At 41.9% G+C, this 21,889-nt stretch overlaps 1 protein-coding gene across 2 annotated transcripts in view; it reads left to right on the plus strand.

The window, feature by feature from the left end:
• LOC126354788 (proton-coupled amino acid transporter-like protein pathetic) overlaps positions 1 to 19,611 on the plus strand; it is a 79,659-nt gene extending 60,048 nt beyond the window's left edge. For both annotated transcript variants that reach the window (XM_050004696.1, XM_050004698.1), the window contains exons 7-10: positions 2,316 to 2,597; positions 11,574 to 11,752; positions 16,067 to 16,236; positions 18,273 to 19,611. In XM_050004696.1, coding sequence (XP_049860653.1) covers positions 2,316 to 2,597; positions 11,574 to 11,752; positions 16,067 to 16,236; positions 18,273 to 18,511 — 870 coding nt within the window. In that variant the 3' untranslated portion in view covers positions 18,512 to 19,611. The remainder of the gene's footprint in view (positions 1 to 2,315; positions 2,598 to 11,573; positions 11,753 to 16,066; positions 16,237 to 18,272) is intronic.
• The last annotated feature ends 2,278 nt before the right edge of the window (positions 19,612 to 21,889 follow it).

Genomic DNA, 21,889 nt, shown 5'->3' on the forward strand with positions numbered 1-21,889 from the left:
CTGGGGGACTGATGACCTCAACTTAAGTCCCACACTTTTCAGAGCCATTTGAACCATTTTTTAACTGGTCTGATGCAGCTCTCCATGCTACTCTATCCTGCGCCTGATTCATCTCCGAGTAGCTGCTGAACCTACATCCTACTGAATCTGTTTAGTGCATTCAAGCCTTGGTCTCCCTCTAAAATATTTAGCCTCCTCGCTTCCCACGAATAAGAAATTGATGATCACTTAATGCCTCAGAACGTGTCCTACAAACCGATCTCTTCTTATAGTCAAGTTGTGCCACAAATTCCCCTTCTCCCTAATTCTGTTCAGTACCTCCTCACTAGTACCTCGTCTACCCATCTAATCTTCAGCATTCTTCTTTAGCATTACATTTCGAAAGCTTCTCTTCTCTTCTTGTCTAAACCATTTATTGTGCACGTTGGTTTCCATACACGGTTACAGCCCAGACAAATACTTTCAGAAAAGACTTCCTGCCAATTAAATCTGTACTCGATGTTAACAAATTTCTTAAGAAAAACTATCCCTGCCATTGACAGTCTACATCTTGTATCCTCTCTACTTCGACCATCATCAGTTATTTTGGGTCCCAAATAGAAAAACTCATTTACTACTTTAAGTGTCTGATTTCCTAATCTAGTTCCCTCAGCATCACCTGATTTGATTCGACTCATTGATGTTTTTATCTCTGCTCCTGAACTTAAACTCCTTAGATTTCTTTGCTTCTTGTTCGATCCACAGAACGAATAACACTGGGGAATGGATACGATTCTGTTAAGCCCGGTCCACACGCAACGATCTGTCTGCGCAGACATCGGTGCAGATGTCTGTACATGCAGAAGATCGCTGCAAATGTGGTATGTTCACACGACACAAACCCCAATCTACTACTCGCCCGCCATCTGTCGGTGTAGAAACGAAATATCAGTGGCAAGCGACTACGCTCCCCGTAAACGTCAAAATTTAATACAGTTATTTTGAAATATAGAAATGGAGGAAATTCTGTTGTGGTCAGTGTTCGCAACGTATGTTGCAAAAAACATTCAGACCAACCGCAGGAAACAGAGAAAGCGGTCAAAATGATGTAGACAGTGGCTGCTAAAGCGAAAGCAGTTTTCTCAAGTAAATTTACTGCGAGAGTTACAGGGCGAACCTGTTTTGTTTTACATTACCTCGTGTTTCATTTCCTCGCACATTAATACTCCAATTTCATCTTCAGTTGTATTCCTGCTAGGTCTTGGTGTTTCTTGATCACTAAGAAAGCCAAGCAGATCAAAATACCATAACGTTGGCTGGTATACTAGATCTACTCCTACACCAGATCTTTTAGATTTCTGAACTTTGGATAACTCTTTACCGTAAACAGTTCGCTGACAGACTTAATTTACTTGACTTGCCTTCATGAACTCATCCTTCAGGAAAGAGTAAATAGCTTCATATGTGTTGGGTATTATTTCACTCAATGCTTGTTTCGATATTGCAGATGAAAATTCTAAATCCTTGTTGCTACTTCCTGTTGCTAGGAATCTTAATGTTACCGCCAGCCGTTCATGAGGAGAAATTGCCCTTCTCATACAAGTATTTTTCTCATAATATGAGGGGTTACAAGCTTTAAGAGATAATTATAAGTTTCAACATCCATCCGCATAATTTCGCCAGTTCGCAACGAAATAATTTTTTTACTACCTTTTCTCTGTTTGCCGAAGCGTCAACTGCCCGCAGTTTTTCAAGTAGAGCATTGTATGCTGCTGTCTTTTTGTCTCGATCATTATATTCTTTACGTTTGATATTCCTCGAACATTGGTGGTTTCTGTTTATTTCAGTGACTTCACCTACAAACTCTCGAGAACACTAACGAGTAGCAGCCATTTTAATGCCCTGTGCGCACAAATACAAACACTAGAATGATCAAATAGCTGTTTTGTGCCAGATTTGCGGCGATCTCCTGTCCACACGCTCCAACTTGTCTGCGCAGATGTGGTTTGAACCCACAGATTTGAGAGGTTTCGCTCAAACCTCCAACTCCAACTTCCAGGTTTGCACACACATCAGGTTGGTGCAAATCTTCTGTCCACACGCAACGATCTGTCTGCGCAGATGTGATGTGCGCAGACATTTGCGCAGACAGATCGTTGCGTGTTGACGGGCCTTTACCGGCTTCCCGCCTACTGCTAACTCTTGGTGCCCACTCTTACTATTAGAATTGCAGTATGAGTTCTGCACAGTTAGCAGATGACGTTTTTCTCCCTGTACCTCCTGTGTACTCGTCTATTGGCGTATCCGTCGGTGCTGATCGGGTGTCTGCGTGGCAGGTGTGCAGGTACTACGTACCCGCGATGGCGGAGCTGGACATCCGCTACTACCTGCTGATGCCGCTGCCCATACTGCTGGTGCTGGGGGTGCTGCGCGAGCTCAAGTACCTGGTGCCCTTCTCGCACGCGGCCAACGTGGCCGTGGGCGTCAGCTGCGGCATCACGCTCTACTACATGTTCTGCGACCTGCCGGACATCGCTGAGCGCAAGAACTTCGCAACTGTCGCACAGCTGCCCATCTTCTTCAGCATTGCGATCTTCGCCATGGAGTGCATCGGCGTGGTGAGTTGAAGTCTTCCGTCATAAAGCTGACCATTTTTGAGAAGGGGTTCGCGAAACAGACTCAACCCTCCTGGCCCTTAAGATTGCAACACCTGAAACACAGTAAATAAAGAAATTTTACATATTGTGCTTATACTGTATTCATTGAGGTAATATAGACAGGGGATGGCTATACGCACATATACAGGGTGTTTCAAAAATGACCGGTATATTTGAAACGGTAATAAAAACTAAACGAGCAGCGATAGAAATACACCGTTTGTTGGAATATGCTTGGGACAACAGTACATTTTCAGGCGGACAAACTTTCGAAATAACAGTAGTTACAATTTTCAACAACAGATGGCGCTGCAAGTGATGTGAAAGATATAGAAGACAACGCAGTCTGTGGGTGCGCCAATCTGTACGTCGTCTTTCTGCTGTAAGAGTGTGCTGTTCACAACGCGCAAGTGTGCTGTGGACAACATGGTTTATTCCTTAGAACAGAGGATTTTTCTGGTGTTGGAATTCCACCACCTAGAACACAGTGTTGTTGCAACAAGACGAAGTTTTCAACGGAGGTGTAATGTAACCAAAGGACCGAAAAGCGATACAATAAAGGATCTGTTTGAAAAATTTCAACGGACTGGGAACGTGACGGATGAACGTGCTGGAAAGGTAGGGCGACCGCGTACGGCAACCACAGAGGGCAACGCGCAGCTAGTGAAGCAGGTGATCGAACAGCGGCCACGGGTTTCCGTTCGCCGTGTTGCAGCTGCGGTCCAAATGACGCCAACGTCCACTTATCGTCTCATGCGCCAGAGTTTACACCTCTATCCATACAAAATTCCAATGCGGCAACCCCTCAGCGCCGCTACTATTGCTGCACGAAAGACATTCGCTAACGATATAGTGCACAGGATTGATGACGGCGATATGCATGTGGGCAGCATTTGGTTTACTGACGAAGCTTATTTTTAGCTGGACGGCTTCGTCAATAAACAGAACTGGCGCATATGGGGAACCGAAAAGCCCCATGTTGCAGTTCCATCGTCTCTGCATCCTCAAAAAGTACTGGTCTGGGCCGCCATTTCTTCCAAAGGAATCATTGGCCCATTTTTCAGATCCGAAACGATTTCTGCATCACGCTACCTGGACATTCTTCGTGAATTTGTGGCGGTAGAAACTGCCTTAGACGACACTGCGAACACCTCGTGGTTTATGCAAGATGGTGCCCGGCCACATCGCACGGCCGACGTCTTTAATTTCCTGAATGAATATTTCGATGATCGTGTGATTGCTTTGGGCTATCCGAAACATACAGGAGGCAGCGTGGTTTGGCCTCCCTATTCGCCAGACATGAACCCCTGTGACTTCTTTCTGTGGGGACACTTGAAAGACCAGGTGTACCGCCAGAATCCAGAAACAATTGAACAGCTGAAGCAGTACATCTCATCTGCATGTGAAGCCATTCCGCCAGACACGTTGTCAAAGGTTTCGGGTAATTTCATTCAGAGATTACGCCATATTATTGCTACGCATGGTGGATATGTGGAAAATATCGTACTATAGAGTTTCCCAGACCGCAGCGCCATCTGTTGTTGACAATTGTAACGACTGCAATTTCGAAAGTTTGTCCGCCTGAAAATGTACTGTTGTCCCAAGCATATTGCAACAAACGGTGTATTTCTATCGCTGCTCGTTTAGTTTGTATTGCCGTTTCAAATATACCGGTCATTTTTGAAACACCCTGTATAAACGGCGGTCGTATCGCGTACACAAACCATAAAAGGGCAATGCATTGGTGGAGCTGTCATTTGTATTCAGGCGAATTCCGTAAAAGGTTTTCCGACGTTATTATGGTCACACGACGGGAGTTAACAGATTTTAAATGCCGAGTGGTCGTTGGAGCAAGATTGGTTCGAATGGCTCTGAGCACTATGGGACTCAACTGCTGTGGTCATCAGTCCCCTAGAACTTAGAACTACTTGAACCTAACTAACCTAAGGACAACACACACATCCAAGCCCGAGGCAGGATTCGAACCTGCGACCGTAGAAGACGCACGGTTCCGGACTGCGCGCCTAGAACCGCGAGACCACCGCGGCTTGGAGAAAGACGCATGGGACACTAGATTTCGGAAATCTTTAGGGAATTCAGTATTCAGAGATCTACAGAGTCAAGAGCGTGCCAAGAATACCAAATTTCAGGCTTTCCCTCTCACCACGGACAATACAGAGGGTTCCGGCCTGGCAGTTGCATAGAGTTGTCAGCGCTAACAGATAAGCAAATAATGTGGGACGTATGACAAACGTATCCGTTAGAACAGTCCGACAGAATTTCGCGTTAGTGGGCTATGGCAGCAGACAGCCGACGCTAGTGCCTTTGTTAATAGCACGATATCGCCTGCAGCGTCTCTGTCTTGGGCTCGTGATCGTATCCGTTGGACCCTAGATAACTGGAAAACCGTTGCCTGGTCAGATTTCACTGGGTAAGAACTAAATGTAATGCACCCATTATATAGAAGCAGAGTCTTTCATTCATAAACAAAACCTCCTCGGTCCCGGGTTCGAACCACGGCACTGCTAAAATTTTGAATAAGAATCACCAGAAATTGCTGCCAAAGACTTCCGGTATAAGAACTCACCCTCATTCAGCTAACGGCCTTGTCAAAGAGGGTCACAGGACAGCATACAGGTTTACGGGACTCTCTTACCTTCGGATGGCAAACTGACCCTAAGGGCGGAAGAAACAGCAATGATCACGGCTTGAGGATGCAGAAGGCAGTGGAAACCACGGCATTACAGACACAGTGTATATCAACACGACATGTGGCCTGTAACTGAAAAAGTGGCATGATGATGTCACCATTGAAAAAAGATTCAGGAGTAGTACACCATTCGGATCTCCAGGAGGGGACTGACAAGGGTAGGTCGCCGTGAGAAAAATATTGAATCATCAACGCAAGGATAACGTTCTACGAGCCTGAGCGAGGAGATCAGGAGTCTCAACGTGGTAAGAAAAAGATAGAAAATCTGAAAAGCGAAATAATAAAGTTGACTCTACATATAGTGGAGGTTAATGAAGTGAAATGGAAAGGAGACAAGAATTTGTGGTCAGACGAGTATAGGTTAATATCAGTACCTGTGAAAAAAGGTATAACGGGAGTGGAATTCGTTATGAAGAGAGTGAGTTACTGCGAACAGTTTAGTGATAGTTATTCTCATCAGAATCGAAAGCAAATGAACACTGACAAGAATAGTCCAGGTATACATGCCGATGTCGCCAGCAGAAGATGAAAAGATAGAGGAAGTATATGATGCTATTGAACGAGTAATTCAGTAAGTAAGGGGAGATGAAAATATAATACTCAGGGGGATTGGAAAGCGGTTGTAAGTGTAGGAGATGAAAAAAGGGCTACAGGACAATATGGACTTGGTAGTAGAAACGAAAGAGGGAAAATTTTAGGTGTGCAATAAATATTAAGTAGGTATAGCGAATACTCTGTTGAAGAACCATAAGAGGAGGAGGCATATTTGGCCTACAAATACGTGAAGATTTCAGTTGGATCACTTTCGTGGTCGTGCAGAGAATCCAAAATCGGATAGTTGATTGTAAGTCGTACCCATGAGCAGATATAGAATCAGATCACAATTTAGTAACGATGAGTAGGCTGAAATACTAGTCACAAGAATCATTGCACAAACAAGTGAGATACGGAATCACTAAGAAGCGTGAGATATGTTTGAAATTGTCACAGGCTATAGATTCAGTGTTGATGAATCCGTAGGTACAAGGAAGACAGCTGAGAAAAGACCATGGATAACAGATGAAATACTTCAGCTGATTCACGAAAGAAGAAAGGACAAAAATAATCAGAGAAATTCAGGAATACAGAAATACAAATGACTTTGGCATGAAATAAACAGGAAGTGCAGGGAAGATAAGGGAAAATGGCTGCATGAAAAATGTGAAGACATCGAAAAAGAAATTATAGTAGGAAGGGTGGAATCAGCATACTGGAAGGACAGAACAAGCCTTCGGTAGAATTAAAAGCGAAGGTGGTAAGTTCGGTGGGAATTCCATTGTTAATTGCGAAGGAGAGAGTGAATAAATGGAAAGAGTACACTGAAGCGCTATACGAAGGGGAAGACTTGTCTGATGACGTGATAGAATAATAAATAGGAGTCGTCAGGAAAGAGATAGGGATCCGGTGCTATAATCAGAATTTAAAAGCAGTTTGGTAGACTTAAGATCAAATTAGGAAGAAGGGATAAATAACATTCCATCGGAATTTCTAAAATCATTGGGGGAAGTGGAAATAAAGGCTATTTACTTTGGAGTGTAGAATGTATGAGGCTGCGTTTTACCATCAGAGCGATTTACCATCAGACTTTCGGAGAAACGTTATCCACATAATTCCGAAGATCGCAAGAGCTGACAATTGAGAGAATCAATATACCAGGTCATGCATCCAAGTTGCAGACAAAAATAATACACGGAAATATGAAAAGCAAATTAAGGATGTGTTAGATCACGATCAGTTTGGCTTCAGGAAAGGTAAAGGCACTAGAGAAGCTGTTGTGTCGTTTCCGTTGGAAGCAAGACTGAAGAAAGATCAAGACACATTCATAGGATATGTCGACCTGGAAAAAGCGTTCGACAATGTTAAGTGGTGATAGATGTTGGAAATTCTGAGGAAAGCAGCGGTAAGCTATAGGGAGACACGGGTAATATATAACATGTGCAAGAGCGAAGGGGAAATAATAAGAGTGGAAGACCGAGAAAGAAGTTTTCGGATTAAAGAGAGTGTAAGACAAGATCCAGTCTTTCACTCTTCCATCTGTATATCGAAAAAGCAATCAGTGAAGTAAAAGAAAGGTTTAAGAATATGATTAAAGTTCATGCTGAAAGGATATTAAAGATAAAATCGCTGATGACATTGCTATCCTCACTGAAAGTGAAGAAGAATTGCAAGATGTGTTGAATGGAATAAACAGTGTAATGAGTACAAGACATGGACTGAGAGTATATCGAGGCAGGGCCAAGGTAATGACAAGTAACAGAAATGAGGACAGCGAGGAACCTAAAGTTACAACGTTACAATAGGGGATCACATAAGAAGCACACTAGCACTGGAGCAAATGTCATTCCTGGCCAAGAGAAGTCCGCCAGTATGTAACATAGATGTTAACGAGAGAAAGAAATTGCACAGAATGTATGTTTGGAGCACTGTATTATATGGTAGTAAAACATAGACTGTGGAACAACCAGAACAGAAGAGAATCGAAGGCATTGAGATGAGATTGTTGAAACTTAGGTGGACTGATAAGGTTGGGAATGAGAATGAGGAGGTTCTCCACAGAATCGTGGAAGAAAGGAACATATGTGAAGAAGGGACAGGATGACAGGGCAACTGTTATGGTACCAGGGGATAACTTCCATAGTACTAGAGTGCACAGAGTTGCAACTCTGAGAAACAATAATGATTCCAACACTGCTAAACAATGAGTCGAGCTTCCATGGTGTTTGAACTCTGTGCCAGAGATCGTCATTCGTGGTCGCTGGCGACAAAGTGCCAGTCTCGTCCATCCATGACCTGATATCTTCAGTTGGTCTGGATATTGTGCTGCCTCGCACAGCAGCCTAACACCCTCCATCTCGACGTATCCAAGGACAGTAGAGGGAACATGCAGACTTGCCTCATCTTGCTGGGAACACAACAGAGACCTGTAGGATAGCACACAACCACTAGTCTTAAGACATCACATATGTAAAGGGTACTGTCCGAATTAATGTCTAAGCGAAGCACTATTGATCGTGTTGTATACCAAACACCCAATTGCATTCCATACCATCATACCAGGTGTTAGACCCACATGACGATGACGACTGAAATCTGGCGTCGTTCGTTTTTTGCGGGACTTTGAGATACATATGTGTCCATCGTGTTGTAAACAGAGACAGGTCTCGTCTGTTTAGACGATGTGATGGCACTACTGTGCCCGTCTTGTCGTTGGGCGCGCCTTACCCCTGGCTGTCAAGAGAAGCCACGTGAACGGTCACCATGTTACCGGACAGTGGTGCTACAGAAGTTGTCGCACTATCTATGTGGATAGTTATCTTGCTGCAGATAAGCTCATTTTCTGGCTTAAGGTGTGTGAGATAGCTGCACAATCCTGCTCGACTGAGAGAACAATTTGTCTGCCCTCTCTGGCGTTGGTCACGTGGGCCTTAGTCGTGTGGGTCATTAAAATCCTGCTTGGCGTTGACTATGACCCCCTTCAATTCATTGCTTCCTTATCTGCATGACTATCGTGGGATCCCAACCAATGCGAGGAACAATAACGCAGAATGATGAACTACTCTCACGGGGCACAATTTTGCCACTGCCAAAATATAACATGTGCTGATAGATGTTTCTCTTTCCAACACAAGACCCAACCATTTATTACAAAAAGAGAAACAACATTCATATGCAACATATGAATGAGAATCCCGCTGCGTAATTTTCTTTTATATTTGGAATGTAGATGACGTTACGTCTACCTACTAGGTGCAGTTGTGATGATGTATTAGTCACTTACTCATCCAGTACTCTAGTTTGATTTTTATTGCATGCTGCGCTGCGGTTCTAATGATCAGTAGTGTAGTGATCCTTCCATCTTATTTCCGCAGGACGAAAATTGCTTGTGAGTGCAATCTCAAGAGCGTCGATTATGCACACTATTACATCATGTGACTTGGCGTAGCAAAAAGCGCCATTCACGTGGCAGCCAACTCGTTTCTGTTGCACCATGGAGTTATTGCAGTGTTCTCATAATCGCTGCCGAAGTAATTCTCTCATTGGCTCGAAAAGTCTACAAGCACAAATCGTAGAGAAAAATAAATGTTGTTCCCAAATAGCTTATGGCTCATTCTGCTTTGTAGATGGTTTGAGCTTTCGATGCTTACTGTGAACAGTGAGAAAAGTCCTACTGTTTCACGTCAATCACTCACGAATGCAGGCATTATACGAATAATTTAGACTGCCTACGAAATCAGATTTTTCATGCTTTCTATTTCACACTACCACAAGGTATACAAGCCTCTAATTTCGTTGCCTTTGATTGCTTATGCTCCATGCTCTCTGTTTGGTCTACCCACCATGGATCACTCTCGCTATAATAATAATTCCTTGCTACTCACGATGATCTTTCGACAGGTGGCCACTCGGTTTTTTGTGTGTGTCCCTAAACTACCCAAGTGATTCCAGCAAGGAAAGGGGAACTACAGTTTAACGTGAAATCTAAATCGCATGTCGTTCCTCACGAGTCATCACATCACTGAGAGGTTTAGGTGAAGTTAAAGACAAATTGAAATATTTCGTGATCAGACTGAGATTCAATCCCACGACTTTTCGGTTTTCAGTACCCACTTTACCATTAGAACACCAGACCCAAGATCGTTCGCAACCATGCACTTTTGCAGCACAGCCCGTGCAAATGTTCCGCTATGTATTACCAGTGAATGGAAGCCTCCAATTTCCCTTACGTAGTGCTGTGTGATCAACGCTCACATTGATTGTAATAGACATTTTCGATAATGAACCAGAAGGATCTGTCAGGACGTAAAAGAGAGACTGCTGTAACTGTGTGAGAGGCTTCGGCAAAGACTACAGAGAGCAGTACCCGTTATTTTGGGCCATAGTATTCAGTATTTACATCTGCAGATAATGACTTACAATTTCTTAGTCCTGCATAGTTTCCCTCATATTTGCGTACATGTTGCACAGAATGTCGCTAATAACATCAGCTAGTTATAACAGTCTTTGTATTCCGATCTGGCACTCCCTCCAGAGCCATAAAAACTAAGGTAATATGCAACACTTTTGTGGTGATAGTCGTTAACATACCGCTTTTGTAGTTGGTTCTATTAAAAATACGTCGTTTCGGTGCCTACTAAATCTTTAAAATCTTTCTAAAGCAGTAGATGTAATTTTTTCAAATTTTTTGCAACCAAATTATCCACCGTTTAAGATTCAATAAGATATTTTTACACTTCAAATACGTATTTTCAGAAATCTTGTCTTTTATAGTAAGATAAATGATATCAACAGATTTCGTTTTTAAAACCGTCTCTTGAAGTCTCGGCCCTTAGACAATAGAACAGTTAAGCCTTCTCTTGGAAAGTTGACTTCTAAATTTTCCCCAGTTTGCATTTCCTATCACTCACTGCGTTCGTTTTTGGAAGCTATTATTGTCTGCTTGGAGAGCTCTTTCACTTACAAACATGGTTCACCTACTTATCTAGTTGTTGTGAGTCCATTACAAAGTAACAAGGGTCTTTTGTGTGAAATTATACTGACCAAGAATCTGAAATAATAGTTTAACAACAAACACTCTACAAATGTCTACACCACATAGACAATATTTACGAGTAGTAGATACGTCTGGTAACGGCTTGACTTGTCTTTTGTTTGGAAATGTTATTCGAATGGCATTACAGAATATCGCCAGAATCAGTCTGAAACGTTGGATGGCTGTTTCAGCGTAGATTATGCTGAGAATAAGTTGTTAAGCAGATATTCGGTACGTTGCGTCGTTTCTGATTTAATTAGGACTGCAATTAGCGTGTTCTTCGTTTGGGTTTCCAAAAGCTAACAAGAGAGCGGTACAATATTTTGACATGGGACGGTAGTAAGAATGGAACCCGAGTCAAATACTGAGCAGTTTCGTACGCAGTCATCTACGCTATGGGAAAAACTGACACTAATTGTATCTGGCGGGACGGAAAATTTGGGCTTGTCTAATTTCAGTACTAATTAAATCGTAAACGACCCAACGTATCGAATATTGTAAACATCTATTTCTCAGTACAACCTACCCTGCAACGCCTTTACAATCATTTCACACTGTTTCTGACCACTTTGTATAAAATGCAAGTGAAAATATCTTAACTAATCTTGGCTGTACACGCTGCCGGATCAGTGCAAAAAGCTCATACTACGTTTTACAGGTCTTGCCGGTAGAAAACAGCATGAAGAAACCGAGCCATTTCCTAGGTTGCCCTGGAGTTCTCAACATCGGTTTCTCCATCGTCGTCGGCTTGTACGCCATGATGGGCTTCGTCGGTTACTGGAAGTATGGCGAGGACACCATGGATAGCATCACTCTCAATCTGCCCCTAAATGAGATGTAAGTGTTCCTGACTCCTCTAAGATCTCGTAACAATAGTTGGTGACAGTAACGTAACTCATTAGTAAGCAGTAAAGGGTACAGCAAATAACATTTATGGCAAATCCCGATTGCGGTCACTGTGTGGTCATCATCAGTGCAGTCAATGTAAGTTAAAACTTTAAAACCATTAACATACTTACATGTTCATGTCGAAGGTTGAGTTCACAGTAATCGTTCGGTTATATTAGTTTGTGTGAAGATACAGACAATCGGCGAACACTGTGATCGAATTTAGTTTCTGTTACTACTGTTTGCGTTTTAACACTTTTGGAATCAGAAAAGTTTATACCAGTGCTTTTAATCAAAGCGATTGTCTAGTAAGAACTGATAATCATCTTCCCGTCAAAGACAAGCACTCAGACAGCCCCATGAGACTGTTGTTGTTGTCTTCGGCCCTGAGACTGGTTTGATGCAGCTCTCCATGCTACTCTATCCTGTGCAAGCTTCTTCATCTCCCAGTACCTACTGCAGCCTACATCCTTCTGAATCTGCGTAGTGTATTCATCTCTTGGCCTCCCTCTACGATTTTAACCCTCCACGCTGCCCTCCAATACTAAATTGGTGATCTCTTGATGCCTTAGAACATGTCCTACCAACCGATCCCTTCTTCTGGTCAAGTTGTGCCACAAACTTCTCCCCAATCCTATTCAATACTTCCTCATTAGTTATGTGATCTACCCATCTAATCTTAAGCATTCTTCTGTAGCACCACATTTCGAAAGCTTCTATTCTCTTCTTGTCCAAACTATTAATCGTCCATGTTTCACTTTCATACATGGCTACACTCCATACAAATACTTTCAGAAAAGACTTCCTGACACTTAAATCTATACTCGATGTTAACAAATTTCTTTTCTTCAGAAACGCTTTCCATGCCATTGCCAGTCTGCATTTTATATCCTCTCTACTTCGACCATCATCAGTTATTTTGCTCCCCAAATAACAAAACTCATTTACTACTTTAAGTGTCTCATTTCCTAATGTAATTCCCTCAGCATCACCCGACTTAATTCGACTACGTTCCATTATCCTCGTTTTGCTTTTGTTGATGTTAATCTTATATCCTCATTTCATGACACTGTCCATTCCGTTCAGCTGCTCTTCCAAGTCCTTTGCTGTCTCTGACAGAATTACAATGTCATCGGCGAACCTCAAATTTTTTATTTCTTCTCCATGGATTTTAATACCCATGAGTCTAAGGAAAAAAAAAAAAACTTTCTTGCGCAACATTGTGATGTAGTGATAGGAATTCAGTTTCTTTGCTAGAATATACTGAGTAACTGGAAGTGTTGGTGGATGAATGGTCTTTGAAAACAGTCTTTTGAAACACATGAAAACACATTCAGGTAAGATTTGCGCGTGAATAGAAATTTGCCCAACACTTTTTGTGTTTGAAAAATGCTTCAAATGGCTCCGTATGCAGGGACGTCGGCTTCCTATAACGCCATTCTACCCACTGATGGTGCATGTAGGAATGGCGTTTCCGACGGATCAAGCTACTGCACTACCTTGTTAAATGTAAACATTTCATCTCTGGCGATTAATTATAGAAGACCGGCGATTACGATAGGATGTTATTCAAACGTCTCAAAAACAAACATCGGCCTTAAGGCCCAACGGTACGGACCGCTCGCCGTGTCATCCTCAGCCTTTAGGCGTTACTGGAAGCGCACACGGAGGGGTATGTGGTCAGCATACCGCTCTCCCAGCTGTTGTCAGTTTTCGTGCCTGGTGGCCTTCTCAGTTAGGTACCTCCTTAACTGACCTCACGCGGTAGACGGGACGATGACCCATCAAAGTGCTAGCCAAGTCCACTTTTTTTTCTTTTTTCTTTTTTTTTTAGTAGCATATTCAACTGAGCTCATACATACACGAACTGACAGGCTTAAACGTATATGATATTATGAACAACACAAGGACATCCATGCTACTTGTATTCAAATTTCACAGTTCTTACGATACAGAATTGCACTACAAGAATAACAAAAAAGTCTTACCAAAGTCAGTACATCTAGCGGATTCGGTATTACAATGTGGAAAAAGTCATTACCATTGAACAATACAAATTGTAACGATGCTATGGCACCGGTCGGAGTGGCCGAGCGGTTCTAGACGCTTCAGTCTGGAGCTGCGCGACCGCTACGGCCGCAGGTTCGAATCCTGCCTAGGGCATGGATGTGTGTGATGTCCTTAGTTTAGTTACGTTTAAGTAGTTCTAAGTTCTTGGAGACTGATGACCTCAGATGTCAAGTCCCATAGTGCTCAGAGCCATTTGAATCATTTGAACCGATGCTATGGCATTGATGGTCGGAAGTTTCCACCTGGCGGCGTTTGGCCGGCGAGATGCAAGTCTTTTCCGTTGACGCCACATTGTGCGACTTGCGTGTTCATTATAAATGAAATGGTAATGAAGACAACACCAGTCCCACAGAAAGAAAATCTCCTGCCCTATTGGGAATCGAATCCGGGCCCCCCGTACGGCAGTCAGACGCGCTAAACACTCAGCGAAAGGGGTGGGCAAATGATATAGAGTTGCAAAATTATATTTTCATCGACAAAAATGGTTGCAACAAAAACGAGCAGTGGCCTAAAGCAGACATGCATCATGCACACCACACTACAAAGGTGTGCTCGTAAACTGTACGCGAAGAGTTAATAGACTTCCTTTTATTTCTCGGTTGTAAAATACGACGTAAATGAGACTATCGCCAGTTCTTCACTGCGAAGTTACCTAACAGTTGATGCTGAGTAGTTGCTCTTCCAAATAGCAGTCCAGACGAGTAAACCAGTAGCGATTTTCCCTCGTATTGTTCGTACCTTTGATTGTCGGGCTACGCGCTGTTCTATTTAAAAAGAATAGCTCGATGTAGTCAAAGTGTAGAGCCACATCCAACTCGCTGCAAATAATAAACTGTATCTGTGATCCTGCAGACAAACAATCCATCCATTGGCTAAAATCTGGGTTAATGAAATATAAAGAAATACGAAATAAAAGTTAAGTGAATCATCTAGTGTTCGAATGTTCAAATGTGTGTGAAATCTTATGGGACTTAACTGCTAAGGTCATCAGTCCCTAAGCTTACACACTACTTAACCTAAATTACCCTAAGGACAAACACACACCCATGCCCAAGGGAGGACTCGAATCTCCGCCGGGACCAGCTGCACAGTCTATGACTGCAGCGCTTCAGACCGCTCGGCTAATCCCGCGCGGCAATAATCTAATGAGAAGGGTTCTATTCCAGCATCCGTATTTGGTTTAGACGACAGGGAATTATGTGGAACAATATTTATTCAAGAAAAGACATCTGAAATAAACGGGAAGATAGACAGAAAATATATTTATGAAATGCAATAAAGTTACGTCTAGAACTTTTCGATAACGGTAAAAAAATTTTCAAACTAAAAAGTCATCAAAGAGTCGCGAAAAATAAATCCATTTCATGCTCACAATACGTGAATGACTGACTAGCTCAAATAGTTCAGAGTTGAACACGATGATTTGTAAATTATCACACGGGACACGAAGAACAGTAAGTAATATTCTGCCTATCCTCAGTAACGTAATACAAGCGGAAAAAAATTGAATCCTACTCTGTGGTATATTCGGATCTCTCGTAAGTTAGAATCCCTTCAAAAGTTGGAGTATTATAGGGGGCATTCACCGTCCCGAGCCAATCACCTATACGACTAAACCACGCACATTACCACAGGCAGGTCTGCCTTCCTCCAGCTACGACACAAAGTATCAGACCGCTCCCTTCGTCTCTTCACTCGGAAAGTCCCAGTTTCCAGTCGACTCCCGCAGTGTTCCGCCACTGCTTTTTCTTTGGCTGACGGCCGTTCCCACCAAAATTATATCGTTATTAACCTCTGCAGAGATGATCTGATTAAATTGATCACTTCCCATACTGAACTAACCAATTACAACATTTTTTTGATGAAGAAATTTTATAAACATTCAGTCACATTCAGAGCATTCATAATAATTACAAATAAAGGTTTGCTCACAAATAAAGCAGCTGGTATTCTTGGGCAACGACGCGATCGCTGATCGTTCTTAATTTAAGGATTGCAAGACAGATGCGACTGTCTGGTAGACTCACAGTAGCGTCTGATTGAATGCAAGACAGGCGTTACCTGTTACTTACACACTGCAGTAGAGATAAAGCAGCTCAGGAACTCACACCTCGGCTCCGTTTCTACTTTTTCTTCGAGACTTGTGAGTCTACCTGTACTGTGCTGACGTGTTTCGCTCTCTTGTGGCCGCAGCCTGGCGCAGGCGGTGAACGTGTTGATCGCGCTGGCTACGCTCGTGACGTTCGGGCTGGCGGTGATGGTGCCCAACAACATCGCCCTCTCCATGATCCTGGAGAAGGTCTCTCCTAAGAGGGCCGAAGTCGTCCAGTACGTCTTTCGCACCTTCGTCGTCCTCGCTTCAGGTAAGGAAAATTGCTAGTCACTCGCATTATGCTCTTGTTAATACTTCTCGTAAGTCGTTATTCTAACGAGTAAGAAAAAGACAGATTTAGCAACAAACTATTGGCAGTCAATGTACACCTGTAATGCCCTCGTCTTCCTCTTACGTTTACTTTAGTCAGATACAATAAAACACTTCTTTACTCGTTTGTTGACTTCTTACTACGTAACTATTTCAAAACGTCTGATGATTTAAAAAAATTCAAAGCCAGTAATGATACCGTTCCTACTTCCCATTTTACACACACACTCCGAAAGCCATCATACGGTACATGAGTGAGAGTACTCTCTTTCCCTGTTATTCCCCTCCCTGCCATTAGCAAATGGTGCGACGGAAAGCAACTGACTTACTTCTGTACAAGCCCTGATGTCTTCAGGTAGGGTCTGCACTACGCATGTGAGACGTTTGTTGGGGACAGTAGGATTATTCTGCAGCCTGTCACAAATGCTGGTTCGCTAAACTTTCTCAGCAGTGTTTTGTGAAATGAGCGCCATCCTCCCTCAAGTGATTGCCATGTAGCTGTCAGTTTAATGAGATAACTTGACACAGCTGTCGGGAATTTGACGAATTGCATGGTGGCCATCAGATGCACAGGTTTATTGTGTATTTTTTACTGTTATCCGTCGTAATGACCAGCTTCACAGGAGGAAAAAAGATGTATATCTGACGGATATATAATTCCACTTTCCACTGGATAATTTTAAAACCATCAGTCATAAAATGTTTAGATAATAACGTGAAAACCACACAAAACTGACTTCTCTATGATTAAAAAGAACGATCATTAAGGTGGTAACGCGAGTAACCAATGGAAAGTGGATCTGCAGATCTGCACATCCATATAATGAACAGTTTTTCTTTCTTCCTTTGAAGAAGATCGCTATGACAGTAAAGAGTAGAAATCAAAGAATAATTTTCTATTGCTGACGGCAAACATGCAGTTCTTCCAATTCCCATCGGTTCACGGCGCATATGCGCGATACTCGCGTGTTGATGAAACTAACCGCTAACAAATGTGGTAGAACTAAACCGAATTACTTCGGTGTCTTCCTTTAATCCGTCCTGGTGGAGAAGCCAAAGTCTCGATTAGTACACAAGAATAGGTATTACAAGTGTTCTGTACGCTGTCTCATTTATAGATAGACATTTTCACGTACCTGGAATTCTCCCAATAAAGCGAAATCGCCCATTCGCATTCCCTACAACCGGCATTAGGTGCTCGTTCCACTTCCTGTTGCTTTTCAGTGTTATACCTAGGTTTAAAATCGAAGTGACTGTGTCCAGCAGAACGCCACTAATACTGTACACAAATATTAAAGGATGATTTTTTCCAACTCACCCTCATTACATTTTCCCACAGGTGGAGGAAGATGCTATTCCTCACACCAAACATAAATTCGATCGAAGCCATTCTGTGTCCTCCAAAAGTCACTCAAAGACACTACCGTGCCAGTAGTAAGTAGTCGTTTCCGTGTATAGAGTAAGCCAGAACTCCCGGCAAACGTACACAGGACCAAAACAAGAAAAAATGTTCAGTAAACATGAGCTCCAAAGTGAATACCTTAAGAGCTATGAGCACTTGTTCCACTTCGCTATTGTTGGACACATTTCTACTGACAGCTCTTTGCTTTCCATATCTAAAAAGCGCTAGTATGGACCAAGACGAGGAAAAAATTGTCAGGAAACATGTGCTCTAATATGCACACCTTAAAAGCTATGAGCATGTTTTCATCAACGATACTGTGAAATACATTACTTTTACTGGGAAAATTCTCAGATCTCTTCAGGTATGCAATTTAGAGCCCATGCTTACGGGATTTTTTTCTAGTTTTGGTCCATACAACCACCTCTGAAAGTTTATCGGTGGCGCTATGGCTCAACCTGTATAGACAACACTGTGTTTCCATAACGAATTGTGCCAAGTCCGCTTGACACCAGAAATCACATTGCCGAGAGCCAATGCAATAAACTACAGTTTTTTTTTCTTTTCTGTTTCAGTGTCAATAGCGGTAGCCATCCCGAAGCTGCAGCCCATCGTGTCGCTGGTGGGAGCTGTCTTCCTGTCCGTGCTGGGACTCTTCTGCCCACCCATCCTGGAGATCGTCGTCTTCTGGGACGAGGGCCTCGGCTGGAAGCGCTGGAGAATGTGGAAAGACATCTTCATCGCCACCTTTTCACTCTTCGGCCTAGCAACTGGTTGCTACGCTAGTATTGTTGACATAATCAACACAGTATAGACTGATGTAACTGCAGTTGGAAACCCGTGGACTGAAAACTGGATCCACTGCTGTAGCGTCTGCGCGAGAGATGTTCTCGATGTGGTGTCGGCTTGTACGCCTGCTGATCATTAAACGTGTGACAATCTACGGCGTCGAGGAGAATATCAGTGACAAGTTCAACCGGACTGTAGCTGTTGAACTGTATGCATGAACTGCGAAGGACAGAAGTGGTGGATACGGACTTTGCGAATCAAGTTCCTATATCAGAGTTCTTTTAGTGTGTTTATGTCGTGTGTTTGAGAAGTGTGTGTGTATGTGTGTTTTCTCGCTGTATTTATGTTGCTACATTCCGGGTCCAACAATGACTCTCGACACGCAACACATCAACATACAAATATTTAGCAGTTTCCAAAGCGTACAAAAAATACAAAGGTGACGATGACTGGATGATGTGCTGTTGTGAGAAAAATATATACACTTGCTAAACAGATCAGATGTAATTTGCAGTTGTCAGAAAACATCTGTACCCACTGATTCATGTGTAGCACTCATTTTTTTCATTCTCTGTAAAAGCTATTATGCCACAAATGGGGATAAATAGTAGTGTCTTCGAATTTTTTTCTTACAGTGTGGGTGATTAGCTTTCATATGAAGTTGTCTGAAGTGTCTATGACAACTCATTTGACGTTGTTATAAAAAAGCAATGAAAATATAACTGCAGTTGTATTGAACGATTATTCAACAAATTGTGCAACTAACATTGGCCGAATACAATTGTACATTCTGTTTGTAGAAGCATAACTATTTTTGTTAAGTGCATGAATGTAATGAGTTATTATTTATATTAGTAAGAATTTTTGTATTCAATTCCAAATATAATCCACGTTGACGGAATTTGTTACTTCTAGTTTGCAATTACTAGCTTAACAGTGCCTAACTTTAAGTCGCACATCATTGTTTCGCTTCTGTCAATGTGAAGCAATACCAGTACCTGTTTAAAGAACTGTATCATTTGCAGCTGTAATGTAAATGTCACTTTTAATATGTCCTCGTCACGAGATACTGAAAATGAATAGTGGCTTGCTTGTGATACTGATAATTATATTTATTTTCCAGTATATTTGACTATGTTTTATTTGATTTCCCTCTTTCCTCGTGCGTGTCTCAAATATTGACAATGATTAAATTTTAGTTGTACACCTTTAGAGAAAGTCAACACGTAGCAGCAAATAATTATCACGTAAATACTAAATCTCCAATAACAAAAAAAATATCCTTCTTATTGAAACTGCATAATCACTGGCTTACTCTCACACTGTTTGTTTATCAGTATAAATTGGCAGTTAAAAGTAGTCACTTCCCGCAATAGGGCTGTCGTTTTACAGAATGCTGAAATGTTTCACACTGTGTAAGAACTACACACTTCTAACGAGTCCACACATTTTTCTAAAAATTGGCTACCTACAGTCATGAAATGTAGGCTATTTTGACTTACTGAGGAATACGAGGAAAACTTTAAACTTCTCTCCTTGGGGCAAAGCATTTTTTTTTATATTTGCAAATGTGTCGTCCATAAATCTACGTCGTCAATTTAATCTGCTAAATATTACTGTTTATAGAGCTATTTAAAGAAGTCATGTTGTGTGCGTTTCGTTCTAATTTATAATCTGATATATTTTCATTACAAAATTCTTTCTTTTATGGCAACATAACTCTGACAAAAATTTATCTAAAGGTACTGATGGTACATAAATTACGATTTTTCATTCTTTTCAACACATCAAGCTTCCATTGCCTAACTAAAATGTGAAGTTAATCCACGTGAAGTATGTCCCTCAATTTCACAGTAGGTGAACAGTTAATGGCCTATGAAGTAGTTGTTGACACAGACGTGTAAAAGGAAGCATGTTCATTTTACATTAAGAAATAAATACGACATAGCTTTATGCAAAATCTGCATTATTGAATGCTGACAGAGAAAAATGCGAATATCAGTTTTTCTCGATCGTTCAAAATTGTTTAAACATCAATCAGTTGATATTTAGACCCCATTTTGCAACTGGGAGTGAGATGTAAGTCCAGCACCTAATGTCAAAAATGAATAGCAGGAAATATAAAAAATTTAAAAGCCAATGCATTTAATCTTAGTCCAATGTGTGCGTAGGGCGTAAATTCCCTCCCTGAATTGCTATTCTGAATGGGCTCCGAATCATTCATTTCTAGTTACAACTTCTTGGTCGGACTGAAAATGATATAAAACAGGAACAAATTTCATGGGGTGTGGAAATAAGTAGGAGTGCGACACAATGTAGTGAAATGGGTGAAGATTCTTACACTAAGTACGTTAGTCTTCATTTTCTCACGAAGTCCTGCATTATGGTGGGTGCAGTGTGCTGAACTCGAGACAATTCTCACATAGTTTTTCATTAGACTAGTCCTTAAAAGTTTCGTAGTATCGCTAGTTACGTATTTACCCCTTGCGAAGTGTATCATGGCAAATATGGCATTAGGACAGTGTTTAGTCCATCACGAAAAACTAAAGAAATGCTGTGTTTAATGAAAGGTGATCTACTGTCACAAAGGTTTCATACTGTTATGAAAGGACATGGGTTTCGCTTTGAAGCTATCTAAACCCTATTCCACGCTCCGCAGCACTAGGAGTCTACATTAAACGAAACGTTAAATATTTGCAACTGCACCAGTGCGTTCATTAGGGTCAATGGCTACAACCTTAATGAAAGCTGGGGACAACTGTTAGAACGGAGCGTTCTTCAAAAGCAAACATCAAACAGTTAATGTCAAAGAGGGGAAAACGGTGCTTGGGGCAGTCTCTATTCTTCCTCCACTCCATAATTCCAGCCCGAAGAACAAAGGAACCGTCTTTCTTTCACTGCTGATTCACTGCTTGTGCATGCAAGTGACGGCACTCCATTTATAGCCAGTCACACCGCTTGTGTATCAAAGACATATGTCGATCCCAGCTGTCATCTCCTGCAGACGGTGCAGATCAGATGTATTACACCTAGAACAGCACAAGAACTTTATACGAGGTTATACCACTTCAGCTTCAGAACTATTATAATTTTTAACAAACAAATTCACCCTCAAGAACTCTTCACGTTACCCTCGCATTTGTTCTTCTTAAGCTAATGCACTTTTATTGGAGCTTATTGCAGTCGTCCGAAGACTTAAGAAAACATAAGTGAAAAATTATGACGATTTGTACTATGCTCTGAATAGCGAGTCTGAAACACAGATTCGATGGCAGTGTGCACCGCCTGGCGAAAGTATACAAAGGGCAGTGTGGATTAACTGTTACCTCTGTGTTGTGGAGAAGCAATGCTTGTACTCTTCTCTTGTTTTGATGTTAGGTACTATTATCTTTATACTCATATT

This window comes from Schistocerca gregaria, chromosome 3 (assembly GCF_023897955.1).
Source record: "Schistocerca gregaria isolate iqSchGreg1 chromosome 3, iqSchGreg1.2, whole genome shotgun sequence".
Classification (NCBI taxonomy): Eukaryota; Metazoa; Arthropoda; class Insecta; order Orthoptera; family Acrididae; genus Schistocerca; species Schistocerca gregaria.